The 14,525-nt window shown below is 40.6% G+C and overlaps 1 protein-coding gene across 3 annotated transcripts in view; it reads right to left on the bottom strand.

Moving 5' to 3' along the window:
• Positions 1–14,525, bottom strand: part of LOC136877488 (damage-control phosphatase ARMT1) — a 108,859-nt gene that overhangs the window by 10,999 nt on the left and 83,335 nt on the right. For all 3 annotated transcript variants that reach the window (XM_067151581.2, XM_067151582.2, XM_067151583.2), the window contains one exon: positions 6,939–7,113. In XM_067151581.2, coding sequence (XP_067007682.2) covers positions 6,939–7,113 — 175 coding nt within the window. The remainder of the gene's footprint in view (positions 1–6,938; positions 7,114–14,525) is intronic.

The raw sequence follows: 14,525 nt of genomic DNA, 5'->3' as shown, positions 1-14,525 counted from the left end.
GGGGAAACGGTCCCACTCCTCTATTGCAGCTTCAGTAAGTTTTTGAAGATTGTCCAGTGGGTATGGACACTTTAAAATGACCACTTTCAGCATGGTCCATGTATGCTCAATGGACTTCATGTCTGAGGACTGTGCAAGCCAATCCATTCGAGTGATGATGTGTCTTTGGAGATATTGCAACTCAGGTCTTACATTGTCATATATTAGGATGAAATGATCGCCGAATACAGTTCGGAAGGGCTACACAAATGGTTGTAGCACCTCTTGAATGTACCGGAGACCATTCAATTGTCGTATGTACGCCATTCTACACTTAACCTAACTCTTGTAGTAAAACCTTCAATTATTATGTTTAATATATTTTAATTATCTTTTATTACATGCTAAGTATGACTATACCTTGTAAATATGTATTGTACATTTGTACTGTATAACCTCAAATATGTATTGTGAGTACGTCTATATCAAAATCTGTGTAGTCGAAAATTGCAGAAAACTCAGTAATATTCGTATATTGGGTATAATCCACTAACATTCCGATACATATGGAGGTTTCTCTGGAAACCTACTATATGTATGTATGTATGTATGTATGTATGTATGTATGTATGTATGTATGTATGTATGTATGTATGTATGTATGTATGTATGTATGTATGTATGTATGTTGGGTATTCAGCCCGAAGGCTGGTTGGATCCTCAACAGGTTCACCATTAGCTGTCATAGATGGCCTAGGTGTCACTGAAGAGGCGTACTAGGGAAATGAGGAGTGAGGTAGTTTCCCGTTGCTTTCCTCACTGAGCCAGAAGTTGCAATTGTACATCAGTCTGCCAAGCCCACTGAAATGCGTGCACCGACCGACCCTATGAGCGACATCTTCACACCATTCATAGCAGGGACTGGCTGCATAAGGAATGGCATTACTAGCGTCACTCATACCTCAGCCACTTTCATATTGTCAAAGCCAAGGATAAGACAGAGAGGTCACTGAAAGTAACAATTTTATTCTAGCCCATACCAGAAGACATAGTGCACTGTAAACACTACATCTTGCCAGCAAAGGCCTTAAAGTAATGGCTTATTATCCAGATACATGTACAAACACTAGGAATTTTGAAAGATTTTGTCACTGTGTGTTTGTAAACTGTAATCGAACCATTCAAGTTTGATTTACTCCAATCGAAAGGCCGGTCGATCAATTGTTCCTTGTATGTTCGGGTGTGTTCCATTTAGAATGTTGCAAGAACATTTCCAGAAGTCGATATTTCTAGACTGTTTGTTGAATGGTATATATATCGAGCTGACAGGTCAAGAGGCCAGTGGGAGTTAGAGAGTGAGAGTGTAGAGTATGGGTAAGAGTGAGTGTTGCAGTGAGCTGAGGATTTGGTTGATATTTGAACTTTTCAGAATCGACTTGAGTGAGAGGATAGTCAGTCTTGCCTTGTGATGGTAAAGTGAATAACCAGTGTGAGAACTTGTCGATATCTGTACTTGACAGAATCGATAGTAAACTGTTTCAGTGTGTTTCCATTAATAGTGTTGTAGTGTTGTGTATACTGTAATTGTGTACAACTGTGTGTTAAGGAATAGACTTAGCGGCAACAAAGTGGTTTTATGCAAGGAAGTGAATGTAGCTCGTGTGATATTTATTTACACCAAAATAAAATCGTATTGAGAATGATACAATGGACCCTAGATGGGAATAAGAGGGGTCTGCCATCCCAACATTATTCCCGCCCAGAACATAACACTTCTACCAGCATATGGATGGACTCCCTGGACGTGCCTATACTAATGAGTGATGACGTCAACCAAATGTTCTCCATACTCTTGTACGTCGAGTGTCAGGTCTCAAACAAATCCTAGTCTCACTGGTAAACATGCCATTACCCCATTTTGCAATGGCTTAATGTAAATGAGCAAGAGCCAAGTTCCTTTGATAAGCTTGGTTCCGTTGGTTCACTGCAAAGCTTCTCGATGGCCTCCTGGCCTGAAGACCAATACAGTCTTCTGCGCACTGTTTGGTCTGTAATACAAAACCCTGTTCTCTGGAGAGGTCATTCCTAAGAGTCCTGGCAATAGATGTTGGACAGCTACGAGCTGATACTTGGAGATAATGATCCTGTGCTGGTGTTGTAACACAAGGCAGGCCAGAACGAGGCCTATCATTCACATTTCCAATCTGTCTGTACTCTCCATACCTTAGACATACTACTTTGTGAGATATTTAACTGATCACCAATATCTTGCTGTGTATGGCCTGTCAAAAGTGAAGCCACTATTTGAATCCTGTCAAAAGTTTGTATTCGTCTACGTGGGATGTCAATGGAAGGCTGAACACAAACTGACTGTAGCAATTGGTGATATGGGACAATCCGCCATCTGCTACAGCACTCAGGGTATATTTACGTGACTAGTATACAAGCACAAAGCATGCCTGTAGTAAACACTGTTGAATTTAAGGGTTGTAATAGTCTGATGAATAATGTACTTATGTCAGTACGGTATAGAATATCTGAACTTTTCAGAATAGACTTGAGTGAGAGGATAGTCAGTCTTGCCTTGTGATGGTAAAGTGAATAACCACTATGAGAACTTGTAGATATTTTTACTTTACAGAATTGACAGTAAACTGTTTCAGTGTGTTTCCATTAACAGTGTTGTTGTGTTGTGTATAATTGTGTACAACTGTGTGTTGTTAAGGAATAGACTTAGCGGCAATAAATTGGTTAAACATGTCATTATCCCATTCTGCAAAGGCCTAATGTTGATGAGCAAGACCACAGTTCCTTTGATAAGCTTGGTTCTGTTGGCTCACTGCAAAGCTTCTGTTTAGCCTTGTCAATGTATTCTTCGCAGGTCACCATGTCCTCTTTGTATTCTGCCTTGGATAGAAGGTCATAGATAGCGTTGTATAGAGACATTAGATGATCCAGCATTTCCTGAAGACTCTCTATAGCGTACGTAGTCTTCCATGGAAGAGTCATCTGTAAGTCCATTTATTCCTAAAGAAAATCAAGTAATGTTAGCCATCTTTCTCTTTTGTTTCTTCTTCAAATTGTGTAATGTTGCCAGTTGTACTTCACTCATCTTGATATGTTAAGTGCAGTCAATACTGTTGAGCCTCTTACTACAAGTTTCAACCATGATACGACCCGTGAATATTCTGCGACTTCATGTAGTCTCGGTGAAAGTGACATGGCATTTATTTGGTGATAGTCGATAGCATACTCAACAGTAGTACACAAGTATGTTATTGTCAATGGGCTTAGTACATTTACAAGACCACCTATTATTATTATTATTATTATTATTATTATTATTATTATTATTATTATTGCTTCACACACAATCAAGAGGATCACGCTGGCTATGGTGACATGCAGATAATTCAAACATGACATGCAAACAATGTACAATGCGATCTACAATCTATGAAAATGACATACAAACAGATTAGAAATCTATCCTGAATTGGTTATCTAGAAGTTCCAGTAGATGGCTCCTATTCCTCCACACTGAGAATCAGGATACAAATTGTTACTGAATATGAGAGGGTATCTTGAACACATTCTGAGTTGTGGCCCTCCTTGTGCTCATCAGGGAGCTGGGACTTACCAATTGGCCATGCAGCTAGGAGCGCATGGCTGTGAGCTTGCATCCGGGAGATAGTGGGTTCAAATCCCACTGTCGGCAGCCCTGAAGATGGTTTTCCGTGGTGTCCAATTTTCACACTAGGCAAATGCTGGGGCTGTACCTTAATTACGGCCAGTGAAAAATTGTCACTGGGGCTACGTACAATTACGGCTAGTACCATGCTCCACAGGAATTTACCAAGCACGCTCAGAATGTTCTTAGCAAACCTTGGACTCATGGGAGTGATGGAGTCCTAATTCCATTTGACAAGCCAAGGTTTCCTAAGAAACAACTCTGTGAACATAATGGAATTCAAAGGGGCTTATGAAAGAAAGAACGAAAGAATGAAAGAAAGAAAAGAAGGAAGGAAGAAAGAAAGAAAGAAAGAAAGAAAGAAAGAAGGAAGGAAAGAAACAAGACCTGCCCGAGAACTTCAGAGATAGTACAGCGTTTCATATAATTAAGCATATTCTTATTGTAGGAGAAGTTTCATAATCAAGATATATAGAATCATACACTAGTGATTTAGTGAATAATACACATGGAGCAGGTAAAGATACAGTTGTTTTCATGTTCTTCTTTCTCTGAAATTACAATATGGATAATATCTGAAGCTGAAGTGAAGGCTTTACAGATCCCTATCAGCAAAGTTGACAACAAAATCTATACCTGCCAGAAGAACAGTTCTGACTTCCAGCTTAAGATGCATCTGTATTTGTAAGAGTGATGTGATAAAAACAAGAGTATACTACATATTGTGATAATGAAGGCCAAGAGTGCATGCAGTAAACAGAACAACAGCCCTGTTTAATTGCTGAGGCACGGGAGTAGGTCCCAACCCTTTTGACGATTCCAGAAGTGGTTAACAATGGAGAGGCATTGAGAATGATCTGGAAATGGAAACTGTGAGATGTTTTTTTCTTAGAATCTTCCATCTTCCATTAGCCTATTTATAGAGCTAAATTGGGGAGCAAGTGAGTCAGCAAGACAGTTTGGTACTGCACGGAGGTGAGTTGAGTGTGTGAATCCGAGTGTTGACTCAGTGAACGAGTCAGTCAGTGAAATGACAAATTAGATCTAAAGGCAAGTGAAATCAGTGGGCTGTGCTTTGCGTCTTGTGGAGCAATCTACTCTGAGGATGACAGAGAGCTGTGAGAAGCCTGTTGGAGAGTAGGAGTTCAATGCACTGGAGTGCTGCATGGCTGGCCAAGTTAGTGAATTCAAAATGCGTGAAGTGAAAAACTCAAATTGGAGTGCTCTTGTAAATGACTGTACATGGTAGCATTAATAAACGTATTCGATAGTAAAACATGCTACCTCTCTGAGTAGTCACTTTAGTTTTAAGGTCACCGGGCGAATTGGCCATGCAGCTAGGAGCGCATGGCTGTGAGCTTGCATCCGGGAGATAGTGGGTTCAAATCCCACTGTCGGCAGCCCTGAAGATGGTTTTCCGTGGTTTCCAATTTTCACACTAGGCAAATGCTGGGGCTGTACCTTAATTACGGCCACGGCCGCTTCTTTCCAACTCCTAGGCCTTTCCTATCCCATCGTCGCCATAAGACCTATCTGTGTCGGTGCGATGTAAAGCCACTAGCAAAAGAAAAGTTTTAAGGACCCTGCCAACCCACAACAACATTTAAGTGCTAGGATAGTAAATTTGCCAAACATGTTCACTGTGTACACATTTTGTCAACATCATAATATGATTTGTAAATAGGATTTAAAGTGTCAGCTTCACTTTAGAGAAATGTTAATAAGAGCAGTACAATAAAACCTCGATAATTCGAAGTGACTTCCTTGATGATCCACAATTTCTCCACTATTGTCTTTGCAGAATAAGTCTTCCTTTCGGCCATTATAATAAATTCAGACTCTATGAAACTTGAATAAAAATAACTCCGCGACCGTACTGTACGTGTATCTCGATGATGATGCTTGTTGTTTAAAGGGGCCTAACATCTAGGTCATCGGCCCCTAATGGTATGAAATGAGACAAAATTGAATGACAAATTAAAAGTCAAAAATCCTCCACTGGCCAGAATTAAGAACGTGCGGATGAAGAATGAATGGATGGATATGAATTTAAAACAATCAGTGGATCCGACCCGCAATGTCTCGCATTCACAGAAATTGACGTGAAACAATAGTATTACTGACCAATGGACTGCGTCTATAGCATAATACTGAATAGATGGTGCTTTTAGTCTAAAGGGGTCTGAAATCCAAGTCATTGGCCCCTCATAATGGTACATATCGTTAGGAAAGTAGAACCACTGTATTTGTCATGTTGCAGTACTAATCAAAAGTGGCATAGACTCGCGGCATTCCACACAGAATGGACTCATCGATAATGAAATTCGCACATGGAATACAGACCTATGGTGTTTCGCACATTGTGGCACCATTTACAAGCAACGCAAACCTATGGTGTTCATCACATACGTGTACTAACCACAGGGACCCGCACTATCCTGTGGTGTTCCTCATATAGTGGGTACTAATCATAGGCAAGCTAAAACCATGGTGTCGCTCCTAAAGTGGTATTAATCACAAGTAGTTTCATGGTTCTAATACAATCATCCATTGGTCGCCCCTTTTAGTCGCCTCTTATGACAGGCAGGGAATACCATGGGTGTATTCTTCGTCTGCGTCCCCCACCCACAGGGGGTTGTTTGTTTGGTCCGTGAGAGGTATTTTATGTTCCTCAAGTCCGCCGGCAAGCCGGTTAGAACCCCCCTATTTGCCACCTGGAATGCGCCACATGGGAGTATCACCTCTCCCCCTGCTATGCCAGCGTAGTAGGTTCGTGGTATGTGAACCTCACGACAATAAAGCTTGTTGAGAATGCGTTTTAAAAAAAATACCAAAGAAGCAGCAATATAAGCTTCCTGATAAACTGAAGTAGGGCCAACCTACTATTCTGGCGCGTATGCGATGAGGGATACGAGACAGTCTCTCGTTAATTTTTATCTACAATGACTTTATTTGTTAGTTGCTCTGCAGCAACCAAATTATAGTACTGATTTCAAATTACATAGTTTAGGGGCCTGATGAGAATTTCAAATTAATCGATCAAAATAACACATGAAGGCCTATATTTGAATTCGGGGAATGGTATTTACTTCAAAATATGCGTATTTCGAATTAGCCGACTTTGAATTAAAGAGTTTTCACTGTAAATTAAATACAAGTGTGAGATAAGAACCTACAAAGGAGGATAGGATGTTCATTCCTAATCTTCTATGACTGATATTTGTAAACTTGTTTGTTCCATTTCCAAAATCAAAAGTGTATCACATACCTACAATAGCATCACTTCCATTGACATTATCACACAGAGTATCCCACACCTTTTCTGCATCATTTACAAGGAGACAATCATTCAACTCATTAACTTTTAACAGAGGATCCTCAGTCAGCACAATATCAGCACCACTGGAGATAGAAAGGTCACAGCGATTCCCCCACAGATTTACCTGTTATCACACAAGGGATGCAAATTAGATCTCACTGAAACTTGAATTATTCACAAGAACTCAGGAGAAGGTAGCAATTTCTCGAATATCACTATATTCAGCTAACTTTCTTGTTCAATTTTTCTCTGAATTTTTAAAAACACACAAATCCCTTTACTTAATTTTAAAACAAGTAACATATTCCTGGCTGAAAAAGCAAACTTCTGAAAACATGTTATATTTTCAAACAATATATCTGATGTTTTACCTATAAATACAGTTAATACATCCACTATTTAAAATGTATGCTCTCTATTAGTAGTAGTTTAATACTGAACAAATACAACATGAAAATGACATGGAGAATAAAATAATCAACATAATAGAAAAACAATAAATTCTATGGAAAATAAGAAAGAAATATTAGTAATTTAACAGAAAAGTTTGATACCAATCTGAGGTAAAGTTTCTGTTTAAAGATAATACAACACCACTAAATAAATAATATTTGGATGCTTGTTCTCATAAATGAAAAATTTAGCAGTATTTTTACATATACTTTAATGATAATTTTTCATAATTTAGGATTCAGTTTTGAAGAAAGTCCTGGTTATATGTAGAAGGTAACAGTTTTGAAAGTAGAAGAAATAATTGGTACTATGACAAGGCTTGATGGCACGCCGGAATCCAGGTACTAACAACCCCTTTATGATCTAAAACTACTTTCATTTCTCGTCCATCTTATTTTCTACTACCAATGATCATACTCTCTTGCATCCACAATGTCTCTGAGGCTTTCTTCTTCTCAAATGACCTTACTGGGAAAGTGTTGGAAGTAGAGTCAATAATACTGCCTCCAGTTGGGTCCAGGGCACACCCTTCACACTGCAGCTTGAGACACTAGAGAACATACAAATAGGTGGCCCAAGCAATAAATTTCCATGACAAGAAAAATAAACAAATTTTATTGAAATATACAACCAAGTTTTGCCCTTGCGTACAGTAAACAGCAACAAAACAGGCTTACTGGGAGCCATCATCAGTTCTAGCATCAAACTCAAATCCCTCCACCCCTGTCAAAGATTTCCATACTTTCACTGGTAATGTCATCTCCTTGGAAGTGCTTGCAGAAGCATAATGTCATTAAGTACAGAACAGATCTGACAAAAAGGTGATAACAGTTTGGTAGACTTTTCTACACTTGAGCACAACACGAACCAATTGGGACAAAACAATCTTAATCTTAAAACCAAGCTAACCAATCCCACCAATGGTCACACCAACAACTGTTAGGCTGGGTACATTGGAACGCAAGCGAAGCATCTAACACAGAGGAACGCAGAGCAGGTCAGGACATTTCTGCACCTACTTCTGCCTACCCCACGCAGGGTTTGGAACATAGTTCCCTGCACATTTGTCATGTAGTTTGTTGAGAAATGGAGGAGAAAATTATTACAGCCGTTTTGTCTCACCACGTTTTGTACTATGTGAACCACATGGACTACAATGCAAGGTTTAATTTTAATTTTCCGTTAGTATGTACATACATACTTGTCTGGCCAGAGGTTAACTCTGCTACAGTATGGAGTATACTGTACAGCCAGCGACTCAACGCCGAGCAGCGGGAAATAGCTTGACACCCTAAGAGAGCCATCAGCTTCGGGCGTATGAGCTCTCTTAGGAGGGTGACAGATCCATGATTTCCAACGGGCAGCGTCTGTTCTCTAGGTTAGGAACAGCTACTAAAGGGGTCCGAAAGGTTGCCAGAATAAGTAACCAAATCAGTCCCGGGCTGACACAGGCCACTCTCTTGGCCTTAGGATGAGAAATCGTCTGTAAAGGCAGATTAACTGGATTGGCCAGTCAACAGCATAGAATCAGGCAGGCAAGGGAAAACCACCTGATTATCTTGTTCCCATAGGAAGAGAGAGAGAGCCACCAATCATGAAATCAGAGGCAACCAGGCACAACACGCGAAATATACGACTGGAAGGAAAGAGAAATTTTAAGCCCAAAAAAGATCAAGATAGGGACTTTGAATGTGACAGGCCTATACTATAGACAGCTACATTTTTGAGTGGGAACTGATGAGAGAGAACACTGACATGTGGCATAGCTGAGACACACTGGAAGAACCAGGGACACTTCACAGTGAACCACATGGTGGTGTACATCTCAGGAGCGCAGAACACAAGCAAGAACGGAGTGGGGATCTTGGTGAACATTCTGGAATATGAGCCCATCAACGACAGAATAGTAAAGCTGACGGTGGAAGCCAAACCGGAAAACTTTCATGTGCAGCAGATCTACATGCCTACTTTGGATGCTTCAGATGATGAGGTAGAACAGGTGTATGGCAGGACTGGAAACGAGATTGAGAAAATCCTGATGAAGGAACCGTCTACATCCTAGGGGACTTCACTGCGAAAGTAGGCTGGACCAAGGATGACCCTCATCTTCGAGATGATGTAGGTCAATTTGGACTTGGTGAGAGGAATGAAAGGGGAGATCGCCTGCTGTAGTTTACCATGGACCCATAACCTGATGATAGCAAATAGGCTGTTCCAACACCACCCAAACGGACTAGTGACTTGGACCAGTCCCAACAAAAAGCATAAAATCTCACTGCCTTTGTGCTCGTGAAAAGGAGGTGGAGAACATCTGCCATGAACATCAAGGCCAAACCAGTGGGCAGACTGCAGCTCAGATCACAAACTTCTCGATGCTACCTGCATGCTCAAATTCCACACCACCAGGAGGAGGAAGCGGACAGCAAGTATCCCTCTCTCAAACCCAGCAGAGCTCCAACTACATCTCTGAAGTGTGGTAATACTTCACGGGACTGAAGACACCAACGAGTCATTGAAGTAGGTCAAAAGCTAGATAAAAGAGACAGCTAAGAAATGTGAACTGATTCCAGTCATAAAAAGAAAGCACTGGATGACGAATGATACACTGACACTGGGTGAAGAAAGAAGAATGCTCAGGTCTGAATGAGAAGCTCACGAAGATGACAAAGCTAGGTTGCGGGAGCTGAACAGAAGAATTAAGGCTGTGTCCAAAAGAGGCAAGAATACCCACCTCAGAAATAACTGTCAAGAATTGGAACACCATGCTGACCAATATGAACCCAGGTAGTTCTACAGAAAAGTGAAGTATTTGTTCAGAGAGTATAAGACAACCCAAGTCATCTTTGATGCAAACAGGGAGAAGAAAATGGATTATGTAAGCATAGCCAAAGCGTGAAGGTGTTAAGCCAAAGCGTGAAGGTGTTACTGCAAGAAACTTTATAAGGATGATAGAGCACGAGCCACAAGAAACCAAAGTACCCAACGGAAGAGAGAGAGCCAGCAATCATGAGATCAGAGGAGGAAAATGCAATGAGACATCTTTGATAGAAGAAATTGCCTGGAGTGGATGGCATCATAGCAGAAACCCTCAAAGCAATGGGAGAAGCTGGAGTAGATGTGCTGGGAGATGGGAAAGTGGCCAGACGAATGGTGTCAGCCGATCTTCATCCCTATCTACAAGAAGGGAGCACCCACCGATTGCAGCAACTACCGCACTGTGGCCTTGATACCGTATACCAGCAAGGTCCTCCTCCACATCGTCAATGAATGGCTCAAGAATTTCCTGTTACCACAGATCGCAGAGGAACAGCCAGGCTTTGTCCCAGGGAAGGGCACAAGAGAACAGATCTTGAATATACATCCAATTATTGAAAAAGCCAGTGAATTCAATGTCGCAATGTTTCTGTACTTCGTTTACTTCAGGAAAGCCTTCGACAAATTGAGATGGAATGCACTTTGGGATATACTGCGGGACATGGGAACTCCAGAAGACCTCATCAATCTAGTCACGGCATTTTACGGTAACAACAGGTCCCATGTTTGTGTCAATGATGCTCTCTCAGGACCATTCAATACCAAAATTGGCATCAGACAAGGGAGTATCCTGTCACCTCTGCTCTATAATATCTACTCAGAGCACATTATGAGGAAGGGGCTGGAAAACTGGGAAGGAGGCATTCAAGTAGGACAAAAGATGATCAACAACTTGTAATAATAATAATAATAATAATAATAATAATAATAATAATAATAATAATAATAATAATAATAATAATAATAATAATAATAATATTAATAATAATAATAATAATAATAATAATGATAATAATGATGATAATAATAATAATAATAATAATAATAATAATAATAATAATAATAATAATGTTCTGTGTGCTTCCGAGTGCCTTGTAATGGCTAGGAAGGGCCCACTCAGAAAGCTGGAGTTAAAAGAGAGGAAGATCCTGAGGAGGATATTAGGACCAATCAGAGAGGAAGGAGGCACTTACAGAATCCGCCATAATAATGAACTGTATGAACACCAGGAGGACATCGTCACGTCTATAAGGAAAAGGCGCCTGACCTTTTATGGACACTTGGCCCGTCTGGATTCCGAAAGACTCACCAAAAGGATATTCACAGTAACAGGGAGAGGCAAGGCTTCTAAGAACAAATGGATCACGTCAGTTAAGTCAGATATGGAACAACCAGATATCCCACCGGGACAAACTCATGACCGACTACTGTTCCGTCAAGCCATCCGACACGGAGTTTTCCCAACGTCCCTTACAAGTAAGAAGACTACAGGAACTAAGTGGACCGAGGAGAGAAAGCTGGCTCATAGTCAGCAAATGAAGGAGTATTGGAAGAAGAAGAAAGCAACAACTTTACCCAAGAGTAGATACGAGCCCCGTGGTCCTCAGTAGGCCTAAACGACAAATAATAATAATAATAATAATAATAATAATAATAATAATAATAATAATAATAATAATAATAATATTGGCTTTACGTCCCACTATCTACTTTAATGGCTTTCGGAGACGTCAAGGTGCTGGAATTTAGTCCAGCAGGAGTTCTTCTACATTCCAGTAAATCTACCGACACGAGGATAACGTATTTGAGCACCTTAAATACTACCAGACTGAGCCACGATTGAACCTGCCAAGTTGGAGTCAGAGGAAAGATGATCAGTAACTTGTAATAATAATAATAATAATAATAATAATAATAATAATAATAATAATAATAATAATAATAATAATGTTATTGGCTTTATGTCCCACTAACTACTTCCATGGTTTAATAATAATGCTACTTGCTTTACGTCCCACTAACTACTTTTACGGTTTTCGGAGACGCCGAGGTGCCGGAATTTCGTCCCGCAGGAGATCTTTTACGTGCCAGTAAATCTACCGACACGAGGCTGCCATATTTGAGCACCTTCAAATATCACCGGACTGAGCCAGGATCGAACCTGCCAAGTTGGGGTCAGAAGGCCAGCGCCTCAACCGTCTGAGCCACTCAGCCGGGCTTTCCATGGTTTTTGGAGACATCAAGGTGCTAGAATTTAGTCCCGCAGGAGTTCTTTTAAGTTCCAGTAAATGTACTGACATGAGGATGATGTATTTGAGCACCTTCAAATACTACCAGACTGAACCAGGATCAAACCTGCCAAGTTGGGGTCAGAAAGCCAGAGCCTCAACCACCTGAGCCACTCAGACCAGCGATCAGCAACTTGAGGTATGTAGACAATACCCTCATCACAGCATCGAGCGCCAGGGATATGGAGATTATCATGAATGACTCAGAAGTGCCAGCGAGGAATGTGGAATGGAGATCAATGTTAGCAAGACAAAGGTCATGATCATGGACCAGGCAAACGACGACTTGCCACACCTGAGACAAATAGGAGGCTTTGAGGTGGTGAGCGGATTCGTTAATCTCGGTGCCCTAATAAATAATAGGGGCTGCTCGGATGAGATCAGGAGACGCCTTACAATGGCACACAATGTGAAGGCAAAGATGACTAAAATCTGGAAAGACAGAGCTGTCACTAACAACACCAATCACAACAAATGCTCTGGTTTTTCCCATTGCCACAAATGCAGCTGAAACCTAGACAATACACAAAGCTAACAGGAAGAAGGTTGAAGTGATGGAAATGTGGGTGCATTGCAAAGTTCTAAGAGTATAGTGGACCGAGCACCGGATGAATGCTTCTGTCCTAGAAGAGGTCAAGAGCAAGGATAGGCTCATGAGGAAGATTAGCCAGGCCTATTTGTGATACTTGGACCACATATCAAGGAGGACTGAAGATATGGAAAAGCTGATTGGAGAGGGCAAAGTGCAAGGAACAAGGACCCGAGGAAGAGCTCCATCAAGGTGGATTGACCAGATGAAGGAATTGGTTGGGAGGTCTCAAAATCAAGTGACACATCTAGTGCAGGATAGAACAGCATGCTGAAAACTCTGCAACCACACATGACATGCCACCACACGCTGTGAAGGGTACATGGATAGGACAGGTATGTATGTATGTATGTATGTATGTATGTATGCATGTATGTGTGTACGAATGTATGAAAATGCATTCCAAAAAAATGGCTGAACAGAATTTAATGTAAACTGGTATGTAAATTTGGGGAATAAGACAATACAGTGTACGCTACAAATAATTTTATTCACGCTGGGTAAAATGGTAGTTAGGGGAAGACCTAAAATTTCATTCTTAAATATCTATGTATCAATTGTAGCCCAAGTTTCTGCAATCTTGGGTATTTCACGTCAATCAAGATCGAATGTTGATTATGGAGAGCATCATCACTGACTCTGTGACCGTCATCCAGCATCACATTTATGTGAAGAAATAAGCTGGAAAAATACTTTACCATGTCTCATCAAATATAAATGAAAATGTGTTCAACGTTGATCGATTTTAGTATAGTATGTCTTGTGGCAATTAGATGAAAATCTAGCAGTGCATCAGTGAAAAAATGTTTTCTCCCTGTCCTTCTCTCTGATCCTATTAATGAATATTATGTAACATAAGTTAAAGAGAACACAATTCCTGATCATTTATGTCTTCTACAGTTCTACCATACCAGCTATGATAATAGAGATAGGTGTCTTACGGTGAAAAACCGTGTGGTCATCAGCGCAAGGAAAATTGTGAAGATGGCTATCGAAATTAGAAAAATGACGAACACTTGAAGAATAAGAAAAGAGGGAGTCATTAATGGAGCCCCTTTACATTTGATACCCCAATATCACAGAGTCTGTAGAAAACATGTTCTTTCTTTCTGAAAACAGATGAGACACTGCGTGGCAATGTGCGCTCACATGCACTTCACAGTTTCGTCAGCCCCACGCTGACCGGCTCTGCACTGCCCTGCTCTGAGGCCAACTGCTTATCAATGTGTGCCTGACCTTACAGCTTTCAACATGAAACCCATTTCAATAGAGTATTCAACCTCATACATACATCTTTATTATAGACTGTTATGCCTTTCAGTATTTAGTCTCCAAGCCCCTGTGTAGTATTTTCAAAAGACATCAGTTCACAAACCATGAATGACTAGAAGA

This window comes from Anabrus simplex, chromosome 7, assembly GCF_040414725.1.
Source record: "Anabrus simplex isolate iqAnaSimp1 chromosome 7, ASM4041472v1, whole genome shotgun sequence".
Taxonomy (NCBI): Eukaryota; Metazoa; Arthropoda; class Insecta; order Orthoptera; family Tettigoniidae; genus Anabrus; species Anabrus simplex.
This window is presented reverse-complemented; position numbering and strand designations above follow the sequence as displayed.